This window comes from Genypterus blacodes, unplaced genomic scaffold (assembly GCF_046128005.1).
Source record: "Genypterus blacodes isolate CSIRO-AG114 ecotype Tasmania unplaced genomic scaffold, CSIRO-AGI_Gbla_v1 ptg000038l_1, whole genome shotgun sequence".
NCBI classification, from domain to species: domain Eukaryota; kingdom Metazoa; phylum Chordata; class Actinopteri; order Ophidiiformes; family Ophidiidae; genus Genypterus; species Genypterus blacodes.
Genome location: NW_027466851.1, coordinates 1,213,120 through 1,229,215, shown reverse-complemented (window position 1 = coordinate 1,229,215; position 16,096 = coordinate 1,213,120). Strand labels below are relative to the sequence as shown.

The following is a 16,096-nucleotide window of genomic DNA, read 5'->3' as shown; positions in this document are numbered from 1 at the left end:
GACAGATAAGAGCCAGAAGGTCTGTGAGAGCTCCTCAGACAGACTGCAGCTCTGCAGGTTTGATGAGTATGTATAACTTCTGCTTTAGGGTGGAACAGTTCTCCAGGATCCACAGGTTTGGACGGAGTTTCTGCCTCTCTGCTGCCCCCTGCTGATCCCCGGCGCATGGACCCTTCACGCAACCTTGGCTTGGAAATTAAACTGTGTGAAAATGACGGTGGGTGATTGAGCCTGAGCCATAATGCAGTGAGCAGGTATCTGATATGACCACACTGATCCTGGACCAGGCTCGTAATTTATCAATCAAGTCTCATGCCACTTATCTGAATGAACAATCGCAGCGGCTACGTAGGTTAGTTAAGAGTCTTGTAGTCTTAGGTAGCCAAATGTTCTACAGGTTGATTGATAAGTTCTGAGCTCCTCAGGTAAGCATGGACTCATACAGTCACTCTGTACTCGCCGGCTGCTTGGCCAGAGGTTTGGTTTGAGACCAATGAGTTTGATTACCAACCTGGCAACCTGCTCACGTCACCATACAAACACATCCTAGCCAAGATGTCAAATGGCTCTGCAACGTTTATGAGCTTCTCCATCATTTTGTAGCTGACAGGACTTGATGTAGCTTGATTTGTAGCTTTGTAGTGTTGTAACAGTGTGGTGTGGTCCATTTGTGAGGTCATGTGACCCTTATGGGCAGCAGGAAGCTCCTCTCACATCATCACAGGTCAGTTTCCCTGGTTTAGAATTTTATTACAACAATGTCTGAAGGTCTCTCCAGACTAACACTCGTATTTCTCTTTGGTAACAAAAAGACAAAACACATCTTCTGATTTCATTTCAACGTTCCACAGTTCACGACCCACAGGTTTGTACCATGTGACCCTCAGACACACATTCAGATCCAGAAAAACACCAAAAATAAGAAATAAAATAGAATAAAAATCTAATACGCTACAACTTGAGCCAAACTCCAGTGTGGGTTAATATGTGGACACCAGTAACTGAAACACACACACACACACACACACACACACACACACACATACACACAAACACACAAACACACACAAACACACGTATACACGTACACACGCACACACACACAAATACAAACCCACACACACACACACACACACACACACACACACACACACACAGTGCTTCACAAGAATCATAACACCACAGGGACACAGGACACACAGACTACGCGTCTCCAAAAGAGGGAAATCAACTATTTGGCACCTTTGTTAACATGGAAACCATTTGTCAAAAAGGTCAGAGAGAAGAAGATGAACTGGTTGGATAAAAAGATCAATCAAAATGTGAGACTGGCAACAAAACTAAAACCAAAAAGGTGATCTTTGCAAGTCTGACATCACCAAATGTTTCTCTGTGAGTCGACTTCTTCCTCTACCTCTCTTTTGTCTCTGAGAAAAGCTCATCCTCACTTCCTGTCTGATGCTGGGCCAGTTTCCTCCTTCCTGTTATCTCATCCTCTGTTCTCCCGCATCAGTCTTTGGTCGCAGGAGTCCTGAGGTGCAACATTCCGCTGCAGAGCAGAGCCCAGACGCTCCGACCCGGCGCTCCGACCCGGTGCTCCGACGTCCCGGCGGCCTGAACTCACTGGTTGACGTGGGGCCTCAGAGCCTGGTAAAGACCCTCGAAGCTGGGTCGGTCCAGGATGTCACGACTCCAACATCGCATCATCAGCTCAAAGAGGGAGGGGGGGCAGAGTGGAGGGGCGTACAGGAGGATCTGAAGGGACAAACAGTTCACGGAGGTCAAGGCACAACAGGGTCACAAGCATGAAACCAAATAAACATTTGAGGACGTTTTCACACTCAGGAGCTGAGTTCCCCTCCAGCTCAGGCCTGTCGTCCATCTGAGACACCAGACAAAACCAAACCAGCTCTAGTGTTCTCTGCGGTTCCTCTTCTCTCACTGCAGCTTTGGCTAACTGCTAGTCTGCTAGCTAATTGTGTACCTGACCCCGTCCCTATTTTGCTGTGTCAGGTGTGGGTGCGTTTGATTGGTCTCACCTGTCTGCCCTGGTTCCTGAAGAACTCTCCAGTGTTCTCTATGACCTGCTCGTCAGACAGCAGACTGTAGGGCTGCTCCTTACACAGGGTGAAGATCTCCCACAGGGTGACACCAAACGCCCACACATCACTGGCTGTGGTGAACTTACCCTGAAGAACAGGTGGGAGAGAGACAGGAGAAGGTGAGCATGAGTGAGTTTAGTGATGAAGAGGAGAGTCTAGGAGTCTAACACCTTCTTCTTCCTAAACAAAGCAGAATCTTTCCCCCTGATCTTCTCTTCCTGTGTTGACCTCCCTTCTTCCCCTCCTCCCTTCCTTCCCTCGCCCTCTCCTCCCTCACCAGCAGGATGCTCTCCCAGGCCATCCATCGTATGGGCAGCACCGCTCGGCCTTGGATGCGGTAGTAGTCGCTGCTGTACAGGTTTCGGCTCATCCCGAAATCTGCGATCTTGATGGTGAGACGGCGGTCCAGCAGGCAATTCCTGGTGGCCAGGTCACGGTGGACGAAGTTCAGGGAGGCCAGGTACTTCATCCCCGAGGAGATCTGCACCGACATGTGGAGGAGGTCGGACAGACTGCAGAGGCAGAAGACACAACGGCTCAAAAACACACACTAGAGCACAAACACAGGTCGTCTAGCTCACGTGTGCTTTGCGTGTACCTGACTGAAGGTATGTTGTTGGCGTGTGTCAGCGTGCTCTCCATCTCCCTCTGTGACAGGAACATGTTCAGGTCACCGTTCTCCATGTACTCCGTGACCATGCACAGCGGGTCGGACGACACGCACACACACAGCAGCCGGATGATGTTGGGATCGTTCAGGCGGGACATGATCTTTATCTCCTTCAGGAAGTCGTTCCTGAAAAGGAAGTGAGATGATGAGGAGGAGGAAGTAGAGGATGAAGCTCTGCCTTTCTGCTCTCTGAAGTGACCTCCTCCCTGTCAGATTATTGAACAGGGGGTAGTAATTGTCCTTACTTAGCATAAGTGCCTCTCATGGGCATGAAAGCCCCGATGGAGGAGCATCAAGCTGCTCTCACCCAGAAATAGCGCTTGACCGCTTGGACCAACACAACAACAGACTGCAATGCTAATGTAACACACACACACACACACACAAACACACCCACACACCTGGCCTGACTGGTGGCGTCGGCCCTCAGCTGTTTCACAGCCACTAGCACTGGCCGACCATCTCTGTCTGGGAGGGGCGATCCCTCCCCAAGGAACTCTGGGAGACCCTCAGCCTCACACAGGTGGACCTGCAGAAGAACACAGACACACACACACACACACATTAATCACAGTTCTCCTGCATGAAACTCTTCCATATTGTTGATGGGCAGTGGCCCCACCCCCTTCGCGCTCACCTCTCCAAACTGCCCCTCCCCCAGTTTCTCCCTAAAGATCAGCTGTTGCCGTGGGAACTCGGCGGCAGAGATGTCCTTCCTGGTGAGTGAGTCCACGGTGAGGGCGGGCACGGCGTACATGTTGCTGCCGGTGACGCCCTGCAGACGCACGATGTCAGTCTCGGCGTAGTGAGGGGCGTTGCTATGGAAACACTGATGCGGTGTGCACTGTGTGACGTCGGGCTCGGCGTAGCCTCCTCCGCACGCTGGGACAGAGAGGGGGAAGACTGGACTTCAGTCGTTTGCTTTGTTTGAGTTGTTCGCCACGTGACAAAAACTTAAATGACACCACACCTTTCAGCTCTTACCACGCAGCCAGCCTGATGTCATGTGACAGGAAGTCAGCAGGAGGAGGTCATAGAGAGGATTACCGAGGAGGAGAGCTGAAAGAGGAGGAGCCCAGGAGAGGGAGGAAGAGAGAGGGAGAGAGGGCTGGGAGGTGAAGGAGACAAGAACCTCAGAGTAAAGCAGCATGCTGAGGAAACAAAGAGATGAAGGAAGGGACTATAAGACATCTGAGGTGATTGAGTCACTGTCCAGCAGGGGGCAGACTGCTGCCACTTACAGCTCTCAGCTCTGAATACAAGCGTCCCATTGCTGTTAGTATAGTTTGAGGTTGGAAGTGAAATGGAAACACTAAAAGTCGCAAAAGAAGTTACTCATTAATCTGTAAGAGACTTGTCTCCATGGTTACATAGGACATGAGGTCTGTGTCTAATGTCCTGGTTGGAGGTGACAGATGTTTCCAGAAGCATGACGTGTTTGGTTAGTGTTGAATTGAACGAGAGACGAAGTTAGAGAGAGACACAGAGTGGAGAAGTCTGAGGGTCCACATGTAAAGAAGTGGAGCAAAGGGAGCTGTGCAGCAGAGGCGCTAGTAGAGAACAGAAGAGGAAATGCAGAAGACATACTGGGCCCACCGCCTATAGTATGTAACTATGGTAACTCTAGCGTCTTCACTCAGTTCTGTTATTAACAGCTGAGCTCGCGTTGAGTTTATTCATGTTTGTCTGAATGTTCTTAGTAGAACATGATGTGATCAGAACTTCTCTTCATTCTTGTGTAGTACTGCAGTCCGGTTTACCTGAGGCCTCGGCGCTCTGTGACAGCTCCGGAAGTTTGTTCCTCAGCACAGCCGGGTTCTGGTACTGAGGGTCCAACAGGAAGACCCTCTCGTAGTGGGGGTCAGTGTGGGCGGAGCCTGGGGACACACAGGATGTACCAGTGAATGAGTGAATCCAGCACAAAGAGAATAAAAGAACCTGTTTTCTCAAGGTTAGCTGATGTAAAAACGCCAAAGTTGCTTGTTGAGGTTTTGCTCCTGCAGACCAATCAGATGGTTTGGATGGACGTTTGCTTACCTGCAGGACTGTGGCCGGAGCGGGGGGGCACAGGGGGGGTCTGGAGGATGATGGTGTCGCTGCAGGAGGACAAGCGAACCGTCACCTCCTCGTCCAGGATACGTCGAGGAGCCTGCAGGACAGCGGAGTGAGCATCAACACGCCACAACAGATACCACATCTATACCATCATGTCATATAAGCATGTGTATGAAAAGAGCAAAGCAACATGTAAACATGTAGCTAATGATACTTTATTGTAACCTTGAAGGCATATATGTGTAAAATGTGGAGCAGAGCGGGAGGTCAAAGTGTCTCCTCCCGACCTGGATTCAAGGTCTTCACAGTTATTTTCTAACTGTAGCAGCTGGATGTTGACATCCTGCAGCCCCACAGCACCTTTGGGTGCGGCTCACTCGGCTTCCTGAACAGCTTTATTGTTCAGCTTATGGCTAAATCATCCCCCAATTCTGCTTGAGTTCCATTTGAAGGGTCTAAGCTCCCGTTTCAAGCAGAGGACAAGTTGCGGTTCTTCCGGTTCTGTTTTTTAACTGGTCATATCTCGTCCAATAGCAAAGTATCAACAAAGAGCCAATGAGTAACAATGAGTGTGTTTAACGAACACACTTGGAGTTATGGCGACCGCGTGAATAGTCGTATGGAGTCGTACCCATAATGCACTTTGGCATGTCGGCCTATCATCTCCTCACCTTCTCCAGCACCTTGCAGACATACTGGCACCACAGGATGAGGAAGATGATGATGACTAACAGGAGGATGATGGTCACCAAGCAGCCAATCAGAACGGGCGTGTTCCCATCCTCTGACGCGTCGCTGCTCGACGGACTGATCGCTGAGGAGAGGAGGTCAGAGGTCAGAGATGACATGGCTGCTGCTCCACGCTAACTTCAGCTACAACCCATATACAAGGTGCATGGTGAGAGGTCAAAGGTCATACATGTTATTAGTGTGGTTGCCATAGTGCTTTCCTCAACAGGCTGCGGCGATGTCACCATCAGGGTCACCTGGGTTGGGAGTACGGTGTCCTCTGCAGGACAAATACAAGGATTATCCATTTCTTTGCATATTTACTATAATTGTACCAGTGTGTGTGTGTGTGTGTGTGTGTGTGTGAGTGTGCGCGTGTGTGCGTGTGTGGGGTGTATGTGTGTTACCTGACTGAAAGGAGATCTCGCTGAACATCATCCAGACATCGGCAAAGTAAAAGCGGCAGCGGATGGATTTGGCGGTGTGGCGGTTTAGCGGTACGGTGACGTAACGGGCGCTTGGGTTTCTGTCGTCCAGCACCGTCCTGAATGTCACAGGCTCCGCCTCCCAGCCAGCAATGAGGCGGGGCTTAAACCAGCAGGAGACAGAGGAGAAGATCTTCACTCCGCGGGAGAACATGTTGTTACTGTGAACCTGGAGGGAAGATGGGAAGCGTGAGCTACCTGCTGTGGTAGCTTCTTATGCTACAAGCTACTTGTGATTTGAAGTAGAACGTGAAAGAAGCATGAAGCCGTTTCTGCTCATCAGTCTGTAACAACTGCAAATGAGACCATGAACCTTCTGGTCTCATTTGCAGGACCGTCGCCTTGGCAACATGTCGGTTCAATTACCTAATTTGGATCAATGTGAAATATTGCATCACAACTCAACTCTGTGCTTAGCTTCACCACAAAGCTTTAGGGGGGAAGTAATCAGCGACTCAAACCTTCATGGAGGTGAAGTTTCTCTGCCTGTCAAACACAAACTCCATCTCCACAAATCCCTGAGTTCCCAGCGAGTCGTTCCTCCAGCCCAGGTAGTCGTAGCCCCGCCACACGTAGTACTGACGTGTCAGCAGGAAGTCGTCCTGGCCAATTACACCGTCCGTCAGTTGGCCCAGACCACCAAACAGCTTCCTATTGGACGAGACAGTCACATCAGGAACCCTGGAACTGGAAAAGAGCCTCCTGAGGATCCAGGTGATGGAGCTGAAGCCACCACAGGACCCTGAAGCTCAACAAGGCCCCGACCCAAAGGGCAGGTTTGTGTGTTGACTCCTTCAAGTGTGAATCATGGGTCACCATAGTTACAAACATCTCACAATGTCAGTGACCTCCTGTGTGTGTGTGTGTGTGTGTGTGTGTGTGGTGTGTGAGACGTGCCTCCTCTCGTGCACTCCGTCGTACGTGGAGTCGTTGAAGCTGGCGATGGGATAACCTGGAGGCATCATGAGCTGACCCTCAGGAGCGCTGTAAGAGATCAAACCGTCTGCCAGGACATGAGAGGAAGTACAGGTCAAAGGTCATGTTTAGATTACATCATCATTGCACATTAAGATTTCCTATTTCAGCTTGTGTGTGTGTGTGTGTGTGTGTACCTTCCCATGGACACCCGTAGAGCTCCACCCTCATGCAGACGGTGGTGGACAGCTTGGTGACGGGGATGAGGCGGACGTAGCGCGTAACCACGGGCGGGTGGAGGTCGTTAATGACAGAGGCGTAGGCGTTTTTGTTTCCCTCCATCACCTGGATGCAAACATGAAACATGCTGAGCTTTCACATGTAAATGCTTCTTCTGCGATGTACAGCAGGTAGGGAGCGCTGTTCTTCCTGACTAACCTGAGCTATGTAATACTAATATTCCTACAAAGTAAAGAGTTTCATTTCATGTCTCCAGTCTGCACCTGCGTCATGACCTTTGACCTTGTGTCATTCAATTCAATCACAAACACATCAGCTAACCAAGGACACGTCAAACCTTCTTCTCCAACTTATTTAGATTGATCCAGATATTAATACATTAACACATGGCCAGAAGAAAGTGATAAACCTAAAGCCAAACAAAGAACCTGTAGGGTCAGATGGAGGGAGACGTTCCTCAGAAACCAGGCAAAGATCATTCACCAATACAAAGTAGAGCTCGGTGGAACATTTCCATTTCCTTTGAACTGTCAGTGTTTCCATGGAGAAGTCTGTCCTGCTGTTTCCTCACTGCACACTCCTGTACAGCAGGTGGCGCCATTACACAGAAAGAGGAGGAGCTTGGTGCTTCATCTCACTCACTTGTACACACAAGACACCTGAGATAATAATGGCACCACTAGGGATGAAATCGGCATCGACTCACCTGACACCAGCATAAATACCTGTTTGTGATATTTGAGGGTTTTTGCTTGGTTTTGGTTCAATTTGCAACTTCAAAATGCACACAACCAAAGTCAAAGTAAACCTATACTATGGTCACCCTGGCAGACACCAAAGGGTTAACGGGTGACTTCCTGGATGAATGGAAACCTGCGGTCACACTGGGAATTCCCCAGGAGGAAACTACAGGCTGGGACAGAAGCAGGACTTTGTGTTTGAAATGTCTGGATGGTGTTGCTGTGGAGACCGGGGACCTCGAAGGCCAACAGGAAGTAGTTGCTGTGTAAATCTCACTTCCTGTGATAGACTCATGAATGACCAGAAACGCCTGAGATTGAAGCACAAACACACACCATTTTCCATTTCTTTCTCTTCCTGTTTGGGCCATTCTTTCCTCCACTGCTCACTTCTATCACTCCATCACCTGCTTCCTCTCCAGATGAGACTCTTCTTCCTGCCTCATTTCTCTCACGACCTGTGAAGTCAAACCTCTCACCCTGTTTCCCAGTCGGTTTCTCCAGGATTTCCACAGCAGACCGTCCCTGCTGTAGTTGAGGCGGTAAGCTCTGGCAAACTCGTTTCCGGAGTTCCTGGCATAACGTCCCTGAGTCCCGACCACTGTGAGGAACGTCAGCCTGCCCAGGTCCACCTGACAAAAATAACACACAGACAAAGATCACAGACCAGGACCTCCTGTATGTTGTCATGGATCTCTATTTATAGTAACTCGAACCTTTGAGCCTGAACCCTCTGTATGTTGTCATGGATCTCTATCCTATAGTAACTCTGACCTTTGACCCTGAACCCTCTGTATGTTGTCATGGATCTCTATCCTATAGTAACTTCCGGGTGCCTTCTCTCATCAGTCTGCAGCTCGTGTGATGTCGCTCCATAACGTGAAGTAGCTGAGAGAATGTAGTGCAGATAAACATGCAGGGCGTCGTGAGGACAAACAGTAGAAGAAGAACTGTAGAAGAAACAACAACATGGATCCATAAGGGTCCATTCAGAGACCTACAGACCTGAAGAGACGCACAAACATCTACATAACAACACAACTTACAGAGGAACACACAGAGGTCAGAGGTGAATGTGTAAAGAATGGACATTAGTATCTTTTTATATGTTTGTATCTTTTTAAAGCCACATGCATGCTGACCTGCAGGTACTGGCTGTCTGAAGGCTCCAGCTGTCCCTCAGGACACCAGGCACCGTCTCCCTCCTCACGGTTTAACCTGCACACACACACACACACACACACACACACACACACACACACACACAGCTCTTCAGTTTCCATCCTCACAGCAGGAAATGGAAAGGTGGAGGAAATGGAGGAAAGGTCAGGAGGTCACACTGACCTGGCGTACTGCGGTCCTGTCGTCTCGTACCATTGGCTGGAAGCTGTGATGTCATGATCTTTGATGCGGCCATCTTCCATGCCCAAAGCATAGCGACAATGTGCTGACGATATAAAACACACAAGTAAGAAACGCTGTACATGTGTCTGCGTGTGTGTGTGTGTGTGTGAGTGAGTGTGTGTGTATACCAGGGTCGATCTGTCCAAAGGCTGCTTTGGCGTGGAGGATCAGCAGTAGGAAGAGGTGCATGATGGTCTGCCGATCACACCAACACACACACTACATCTCTGTGTGTAAGAGAGAGAGAGAGAGAGAGAAAGACAGAGAGGGAGAGAGAGAGAGAGACACACACACAGAGACAAAGCAAAGAGACAGAGAGAGAGAGAGAGAGAGAGAAAGAGAGAGAGAGAGAGAGAGAGAGAGAGACACACACACAGAGACAAAGCAAAGAGACAAAGAGAGAAGGAGAGAGAGAGAGAGAGAGAGAGAGAGAGAGAGAGAGAGAGAGAGACAAAGACAAAGAGAGAGCAAGAGACAGAGGGACAGACAGACAGAGGGATATAGAGGTTTATGTAATGTGTTGCTCTGGCTCAGATTCCTGTGATGTTGCTCATCTTCTTACAGGATGATCACATGACTGAAGAAATGAGAGAGAGAGAGAAAGGGAGAGAGAGAGAGACTTCCTCCTCCCTCCCTTTGTCTCTCGCTCGTCCCTCTTCTCCTCCCCTTCCTCTCTTTTTGTTCCTCCTTCCTCTCCTTCCTTCGTCAGAACAAACTGGAGCCAAAAGCCTCAACATTCCTAACATTCAACGCAACCCAGATTCCTCTGTGTGTGTGTGTGTGACGCTCACACAAACACACAGGAATCTACATGTCTCTCTCTCTCCCCCCTCACTCTCTCTCTCTCCCCCCCTCACTCTCTCTCTCTCTCTCTCTCTCTCTCTCTCTCTCTCTCTCTCTCTCGCTCTCGTTTTCTGTCTGAATTCCTCTTCCTCATCTCGTCTCTTTCTTCTTTGTTCTCTAAGTGTCCTAGCTTCAGCTCAGATGTGTTACAGGAAGTTTGCTTTAGGTGTTTAGTTCTTTCATGTCAGTGTTTGTGTCCATGTGACCTTTGACCTTTACTGGGGAAGTTCAGCTGGTTTCTGGCAGCCTGGTCCAGAGGAGAGCAGACCTGCAGCTCTGTTTGCTGCTGCTGAGCTTGATGCTCTGCTAAGGGCTCTACAGAGCTCCTCCAGCAGGGGGAAGCATGGAGGGACTTTCTCTGGGTAAGGACACTAACTACACCCCTATATGTCCTGTCCCCATACGTCCTGTCCATTAGCTGCAGCGCCACTCAGTGGTCAGTCATGGTTGGGTCTTTATTTCAGGGTTTGGTCTGTTTTTGTGTTCAGTGAGTTTGGATCATTCAGCTCCACGTTTCCTTGCCTTCACCCCAGCAGCTCCATCTGAGCCGCGACCACACAACTACAACAAGGTTTGGACAGAACAACAGAATGTTTTTCTGCTCACACAACTGCTGAGCTCATTCACCTTTGAACTTTGCTTCTTTTTTGCATTAAACTGCGTGGAGTTCACACCTGGTGGCTTTCTTCTCTGCGTTCTCCTGTAGGAGGTGCTGTGAGTCAAGTTTGTCAGAAGCTCTAATGATGATGAAGCTGTGACTGCAGCTCAGAATACGAGCCTGCGGCCACAGAGCAGAGGAATGTTACTACACACACACACACACACACAGACACGCGTACGCACCCACACACACGCACTTGAACACACCTGGAACTCACAGCAGTCAAACACATCTGTGCAGATACAAGCTACTACATGCTTACACTTACACACACACACACACTCTTCTGTATCTCTTATTGTAACTTTTCAGATCTGTGTTCAGATATCTGAAGGTAAACAAACCCACTTAAAGCAATGAAGGTGAAAAAGTATCAAGATGTATCAATCTTATTATCAATATCAGCTTCATAGATTATGCAGTTACGGTTGAAGTTGAACAGGACAGGATGTCAGACTGACAATGACATTGCTATGCATTGTGAGACATCACTCTCCATTTTGGACAAACAAACATCAAACTTTCAGGATCTGTGAGTTTGGACCAAACAACAGGAAGCGTTGAGCAGTTTCCCCTCTGACCTCCTGAAGGTCGTTGACCACCTGAAGGTCGCTGCTCCCCATCCTCAGCGAGCAATCTAGCGAGCGTGTGGCTGTATGCAGGAAGCTCCACGCGGTCGCATCGACTGAGGCACACTATGCAACGCTGTTTTGCGTTTACTCGTCATCTGTTTCTGTTCTGTGGACGTCACAGTGACGTCAGAGCGACTCTATGAAGCACCGACCAGGCCACTGGTTAGTGCACTGAAGTTCAGTTCACTTTGAGTGGAAAACAAAGAATAAAGAACCTCAATCTAGCACTTTATCACACACACACACACAAACACACACACACACAGGCCAAGTGAGAACCTGACGAGAACGTTGGCACTGTAAACGGAGACGCTGAGCTTAGAGGACGGAAATAGATGAAGACACCAGAGAAGGTCAGAAGGTCAGCAACACACACACACACAAACACACACACACACACCACTCACACTTTCCTGATGAAATGTAAAAACTCCTTAATTTGTTTTGACAGCAGCCAGAGGCAGAAGCCGTGTGTTGCCACGGTAACCAGACTTCATCACTCTGCATCCTCATCTTGGCGTATGTCACTTCCTGTCCACTGAGCTCCCCGTGGCAGTCAGCATCTCACACAATACGTGTGCATTATCAGCAGAGTCTCATGTTTCCTCAGACACACGCAAGGTCAGAAACACAGCGACTCCCAACTGCATTTTAATTCAAATCTAAATGATCTACTATAAAGAGAAGAAAGTGGAATCCCGATGATTGAAGGGACTTCCAGGTTCCCTGAAATAAAGACCATAAACCCAGACTGTCCACTGAGTGGCGCTGTAGCACGGAGCAAGTGGAAGGGATATGAAGGGGGGTAGTTACTGTCCTTACCTAGAAATAGAGGTCAACAGAGTGTCTCTTCCTCTTACTGAGAGTTTAGTTTCAGTATTTATGTTTCTTATCTTCTGATATATTTACTTGGGATGAATACTCCTATAGAATAAAGTAAATACTGTAGAATTCTTACAGTTTGTGTGCCTTTGTTTGTTGTTTGTTAATAGTACAAATTTACATGTAGTGACTTAAACTATTTATTCTTTACATTAGTACATTAATGCTGCTACACAGGCATAGAGGACATCCGCAGTCATCGCCTCAGACATTTAGTTTGTAAAGTACCGCAGTGTTTGTTTGATGACTTTGGGCTGTTTCAAACATGGTACTCCTGCTGTATTCCTGCTGTACTTACATATCCTACCTATGGTACTGCAGGGAGAACACACATGCTTGACATATTAGCTCTGCAGTGTTCCTGTAGTATTCCTTGAGTATCCCTATAGTATTCCTGTAGTATTCCGTTAGTATCCCTGTAGTATTCCTTGAGTATCCCTTTAGTATTCCTGTAGTATTCCTTGAGTATCCCTATAGTATTCCTGTAGTATTCCGTTAGTATCCCTGTAGTATTCCTGCAGGGACTTGTTGCGTCTGAGGCCTGGAACTTTGTGGGCTCTGATTACTTTGATCGCATTTATATAAGATTGCTGCAGCAGTTAGTGATGTTTCAGCATTAGTCTGACTTTCTGTTGTTACTGCAGTAAAGCACTCAGTAATCCGCGGCCCTTAAATTGTCTGATCGCCGCTTTGTTTGGACCCATAAAGTGTCGTTAAGTGTCGTAAAGTTCTACCTGTCCGTCGCTCCTCAGCTGCAGCGGCTTTTCTCCACTTTTCCTGCCGTTTGTCTCGCTCCGGCTCCGGGCTGTGTTGTGGTTTCGTCCCGCTGGATTGAGAAGCGCTGATCTCAAAGGATCCGGATCATCGCGGAGGAAGAAGAAGGAGTGATCTTTGTCTTCCTCCCCGCTACTTTCCTTTTCTCTTTCTTCTTCTTTTTCGTGACGTTTTTTGTTCCAGCAGCGTCCTAAGGAAGATCTGCAAACTCCAGAGACACAAAAAAAACTTACTGTGTATTTACATCACATCCCGTTTCCGAGGAGGAGGAGGAAGAGGAGGAGGAGGAGGAGGAGGAGGAGGAAGGCAACATGAGACCCCCGAGCTTCTGACATCTGATAGGCTGCAACAAAGGAATTATGGGAAATACTTTTTAGTTCTTTCCATCTTTCTGACTGTATGTGCGCGCATCGGCCAACAGGGGGCAGCAGAGTTTTGCAGTATTGTAGTATGTGTTTGTGATGAAGTGAAGGGAACGTTTACATTTATACATGTTTGTGTTCCAGGCAAAATCCATCTACAATAATAGAAAATAATATAATGAAAATGGTTCATTGTTGAAGGCATTTCACATTCTTAGTGGGCAGCTATGTTTTTATAAAAAATAGAAGAATTTTATAAAAAATAACATATAAATAAATGTTACTTGTAGAAAGTTTTAGATTTTCTGCTTTGTAGAAAACAAAGCAGAAATGTTAAGACAAGAAAATTACATTTTTCAAAGTGTTCTTATTAATGCATAAAACTGATGGCCAATCAAATACTTACAGATGAGTACAACAGACAGAGTTCAGACGTGTAGGAGATGAAAATCAGGACATTTAAAAGGAGAATCAACCACTTTAGTGTGTTTAGTTTAGACTCACCACCAGGCGACGCATCACACACACTCTATTCGTGTGTACGCGGACCAAAGTGAAGCATATTGAAAATAAAATTTATACCAGGGGGCGACATTTCTCTGTATTGATGCACTCAACTCAAACTGTTACATCACGTCCTATCTTTGCTTTTGTTGCGTGTGTGTGAGTGTGAGTGTGTGCCAGATAAAGGAAGTGATATCACACTGAATGTGTTGTCATAATAAAAGCCCGAAGTTACTCAACCTGCTGAGTTAGAGGAAGGAAACTTACTCTGCCTCTCTCTCTCTTTCTTTCTAGACATTCTGGAGAACCAAAGGAAGAAAAGGAGAAATTCTTCTCACTGACAGCTAGAAGCTCTTCAAACACCCAGTGATCCTCTCAGAGAGTTCCTCCCTCCTGTGGTGTCAGACAGGTCACAGAGGCTCCTGAGCTGTGGAGGCACCAGACGTTTCGCTGTCCAAACATTTACAGCGGTGAGTCATTCATGAGCCTCACACAGCGTAAACAGCAACCAACCTCCAGCTTCCTCCTCCTCCATCCTCTTCATCTTCCACTTACAAACCTCATAAATCACAATCACAGCGTCATCAGCCACATGAACTCCATCCAGCCTTCACGTGAGCATCATCGCTTCACTGCCAGCTGCAGTTTGGCTCATTGGCTCCTTCCTACCAAGCAAACAACAAAAAAAGGTTCAGCATCATGGAAGATTGTGCGATTGTTAACATGTGAACATTATGGAGTTAGTGTTCATAAACCTGCTCAGGTACAAAGGAACAGAAACAAGACAAGAAGAAGTTTGCTGCTTGGAGAGTTTGGGTCTAATTTGTGTGTCTCTTCAGTTCTGTAGGTCTCTAATGGACACTTTTGGATCCATGTTGTTGTTTCTTCTACAGCACAAAGATAGAAGTTCTGCCCTCCACAATAAAAGGGGGGCGGGGGGCAGGCTTCATGATTCATGTGTGTGGGGGGTTTGACTGGACACATTCCAGCTGATGCAACCACACACACACACACACACACACACACACACACACACACACACACACACACACACTCAACAGCAATGGGCAGAAATGTAAATAAATCCCACTCTTGGCGTCACAGAGTCAGAGATGCTCTGATCTCTGTGTTTACTCTCTAGTGGCCACCAGAGAGATCATCATCATCATCATCATCATCATCATGGTCCATCTTATTAACCTGAGCAGCCGCAGGTTCTGGGTTCTGGGTTTTTCCACGCTGCTCCTTTTCTCTCCCTCAGAAGGTCGACGCCCACAGTCGGCTGGTGGGCGTGTGGCGATGGCGAGTTTGGGCCTCCTGCTCTTCGTGTCTCCACTCGTCTCGTCATGGCAGAACATTCCAGTCGCTCCTCCGCAGGCATTTTCTGTGCTACAAAAGGAAGGACAGATCAAAGAAAACAATCCAATGTTTCACCAGAAACTAAAATCTGACTTCTGTTGTCACAGCGACGGAGCAGCTGAAGGTGGAACATCAAAACCATCACTCACACTGCATTTGATCTACTTGAGATGTGGAAACTGACCACCAGATTGTGCTTCTGCTTTGTTGATACACTGCAATGATTGAAATTAATATGATCACAAAGGAATCCATCAAATGAATAAATCAAAGCTCAGCATCGGAATGTGTGTATGTGTGTCTAAGGGAGTGTACAGGGTGTGCGCACACACTAAGTAACATTAGTAACACTAAGTGCATCAGTGAATGTGTGTGACTGTGACTGTGTGTGACTGTGTGTGTGTGTCTGTGTGTGACTGTGTGTGTGTCTGTGTGTGACTGTGTGTGTGAGTGTGACTGTGACTGTGTGTGTGTGTGTTTATGACTGTGTGTGTCAGGTTATTATTAATTCGTACTGTTTATTAATACATCTCATGTAATCTGTGCAGTGATGGTGGCTCATTTAAGTCCAATGCTTCCTCTAGGAGCATGAATGGGTTCAGTAGATTTCGAGGCAATAAGCTCGACAGATGTTATGGGCGAAATGGGAAATGTGTCTGTATGTTAAAATGTAAAGGTTAACATTGAAATGGTTCATCCCCAGTGGAGAGGGAATGTTCTTGATTCTCCAGGTGAGATG

The 16,096-nt window shown here is 47.7% G+C and overlaps 1 protein-coding gene across 3 annotated transcripts; it reads right to left on the bottom strand.

Annotated features, from left to right (window-relative positions):
- Nucleotides 1-737: 737 nt before the first annotated feature.
- ddr2l (discoidin domain receptor family, member 2, like) lies at nucleotides 738-14,645 on the bottom strand. 3 transcript variants are annotated; one of them, XM_076147484.1, is made up of 21 exons: nucleotides 14,558-14,645; nucleotides 14,266-14,448; nucleotides 13,093-13,340; nucleotides 9,469-9,567; nucleotides 9,281-9,383; nucleotides 9,079-9,154; nucleotides 8,416-8,568; nucleotides 7,154-7,301; nucleotides 6,935-7,044; nucleotides 6,503-6,688; nucleotides 5,964-6,210; nucleotides 5,747-5,836; nucleotides 5,499-5,641; nucleotides 4,810-4,921; nucleotides 4,533-4,649; nucleotides 3,410-3,654; nucleotides 3,174-3,301; nucleotides 2,701-2,898; nucleotides 2,380-2,614; nucleotides 2,040-2,189; nucleotides 738-1,755 (listed from the first exon to the last, which is right to left on the bottom strand). In XM_076147484.1, exons 4-21 carry the CDS (start codon nucleotides 9,527-9,529, stop codon nucleotides 1,621-1,623), a joined length of 2,637 nt encoding a protein of 878 aa, XP_076003599.1. In that variant the 5' UTR covers nucleotides 9,530-9,567; nucleotides 13,093-13,340; nucleotides 14,266-14,448; nucleotides 14,558-14,645; the 3' UTR covers nucleotides 738-1,620. The 3 variants fall into 3 exon arrangements, with proteins under 3 accessions (XP_076003599.1, XP_076003600.1, XP_076003597.1); XM_076147485.1 differs by lacking the exon at nucleotides 14,266-14,448 and having other exon boundaries at nucleotides 14,558-14,623; XM_076147482.1 differs by lacking the exon at nucleotides 14,558-14,645 and having other exon boundaries at nucleotides 14,266-14,496.
- Nucleotides 14,646-16,096: the final 1,451 nt, after the last annotated feature.

What these genes read in the sequence shown, in the direction of transcription:
- ddr2l (XM_076147484.1), bottom strand. Translation starts at nt 9,529, where the DNA reads ATGCACCTCTTCCTACTGCTGATCCTCCACGCCAAAGCAGCCTTTGGA. An exon ending in CAGACAGCCAGTACCTGCAG is followed by an intron (nt 8,569 to 9,078) that starts GTCAGCATGCAT and finishes TATTTTTGTCAG; the next exon opens with GTGGACCTGGGCAGGCTGAC. An exon ending in CTCCGGCCACAGTCCTGCAG is followed by an intron (nt 4,650 to 4,809) that starts GTAAGCAAACGT and finishes GTGTGTCCCCAG; the next exon opens with GCTCCGCCCACACTGACCCC.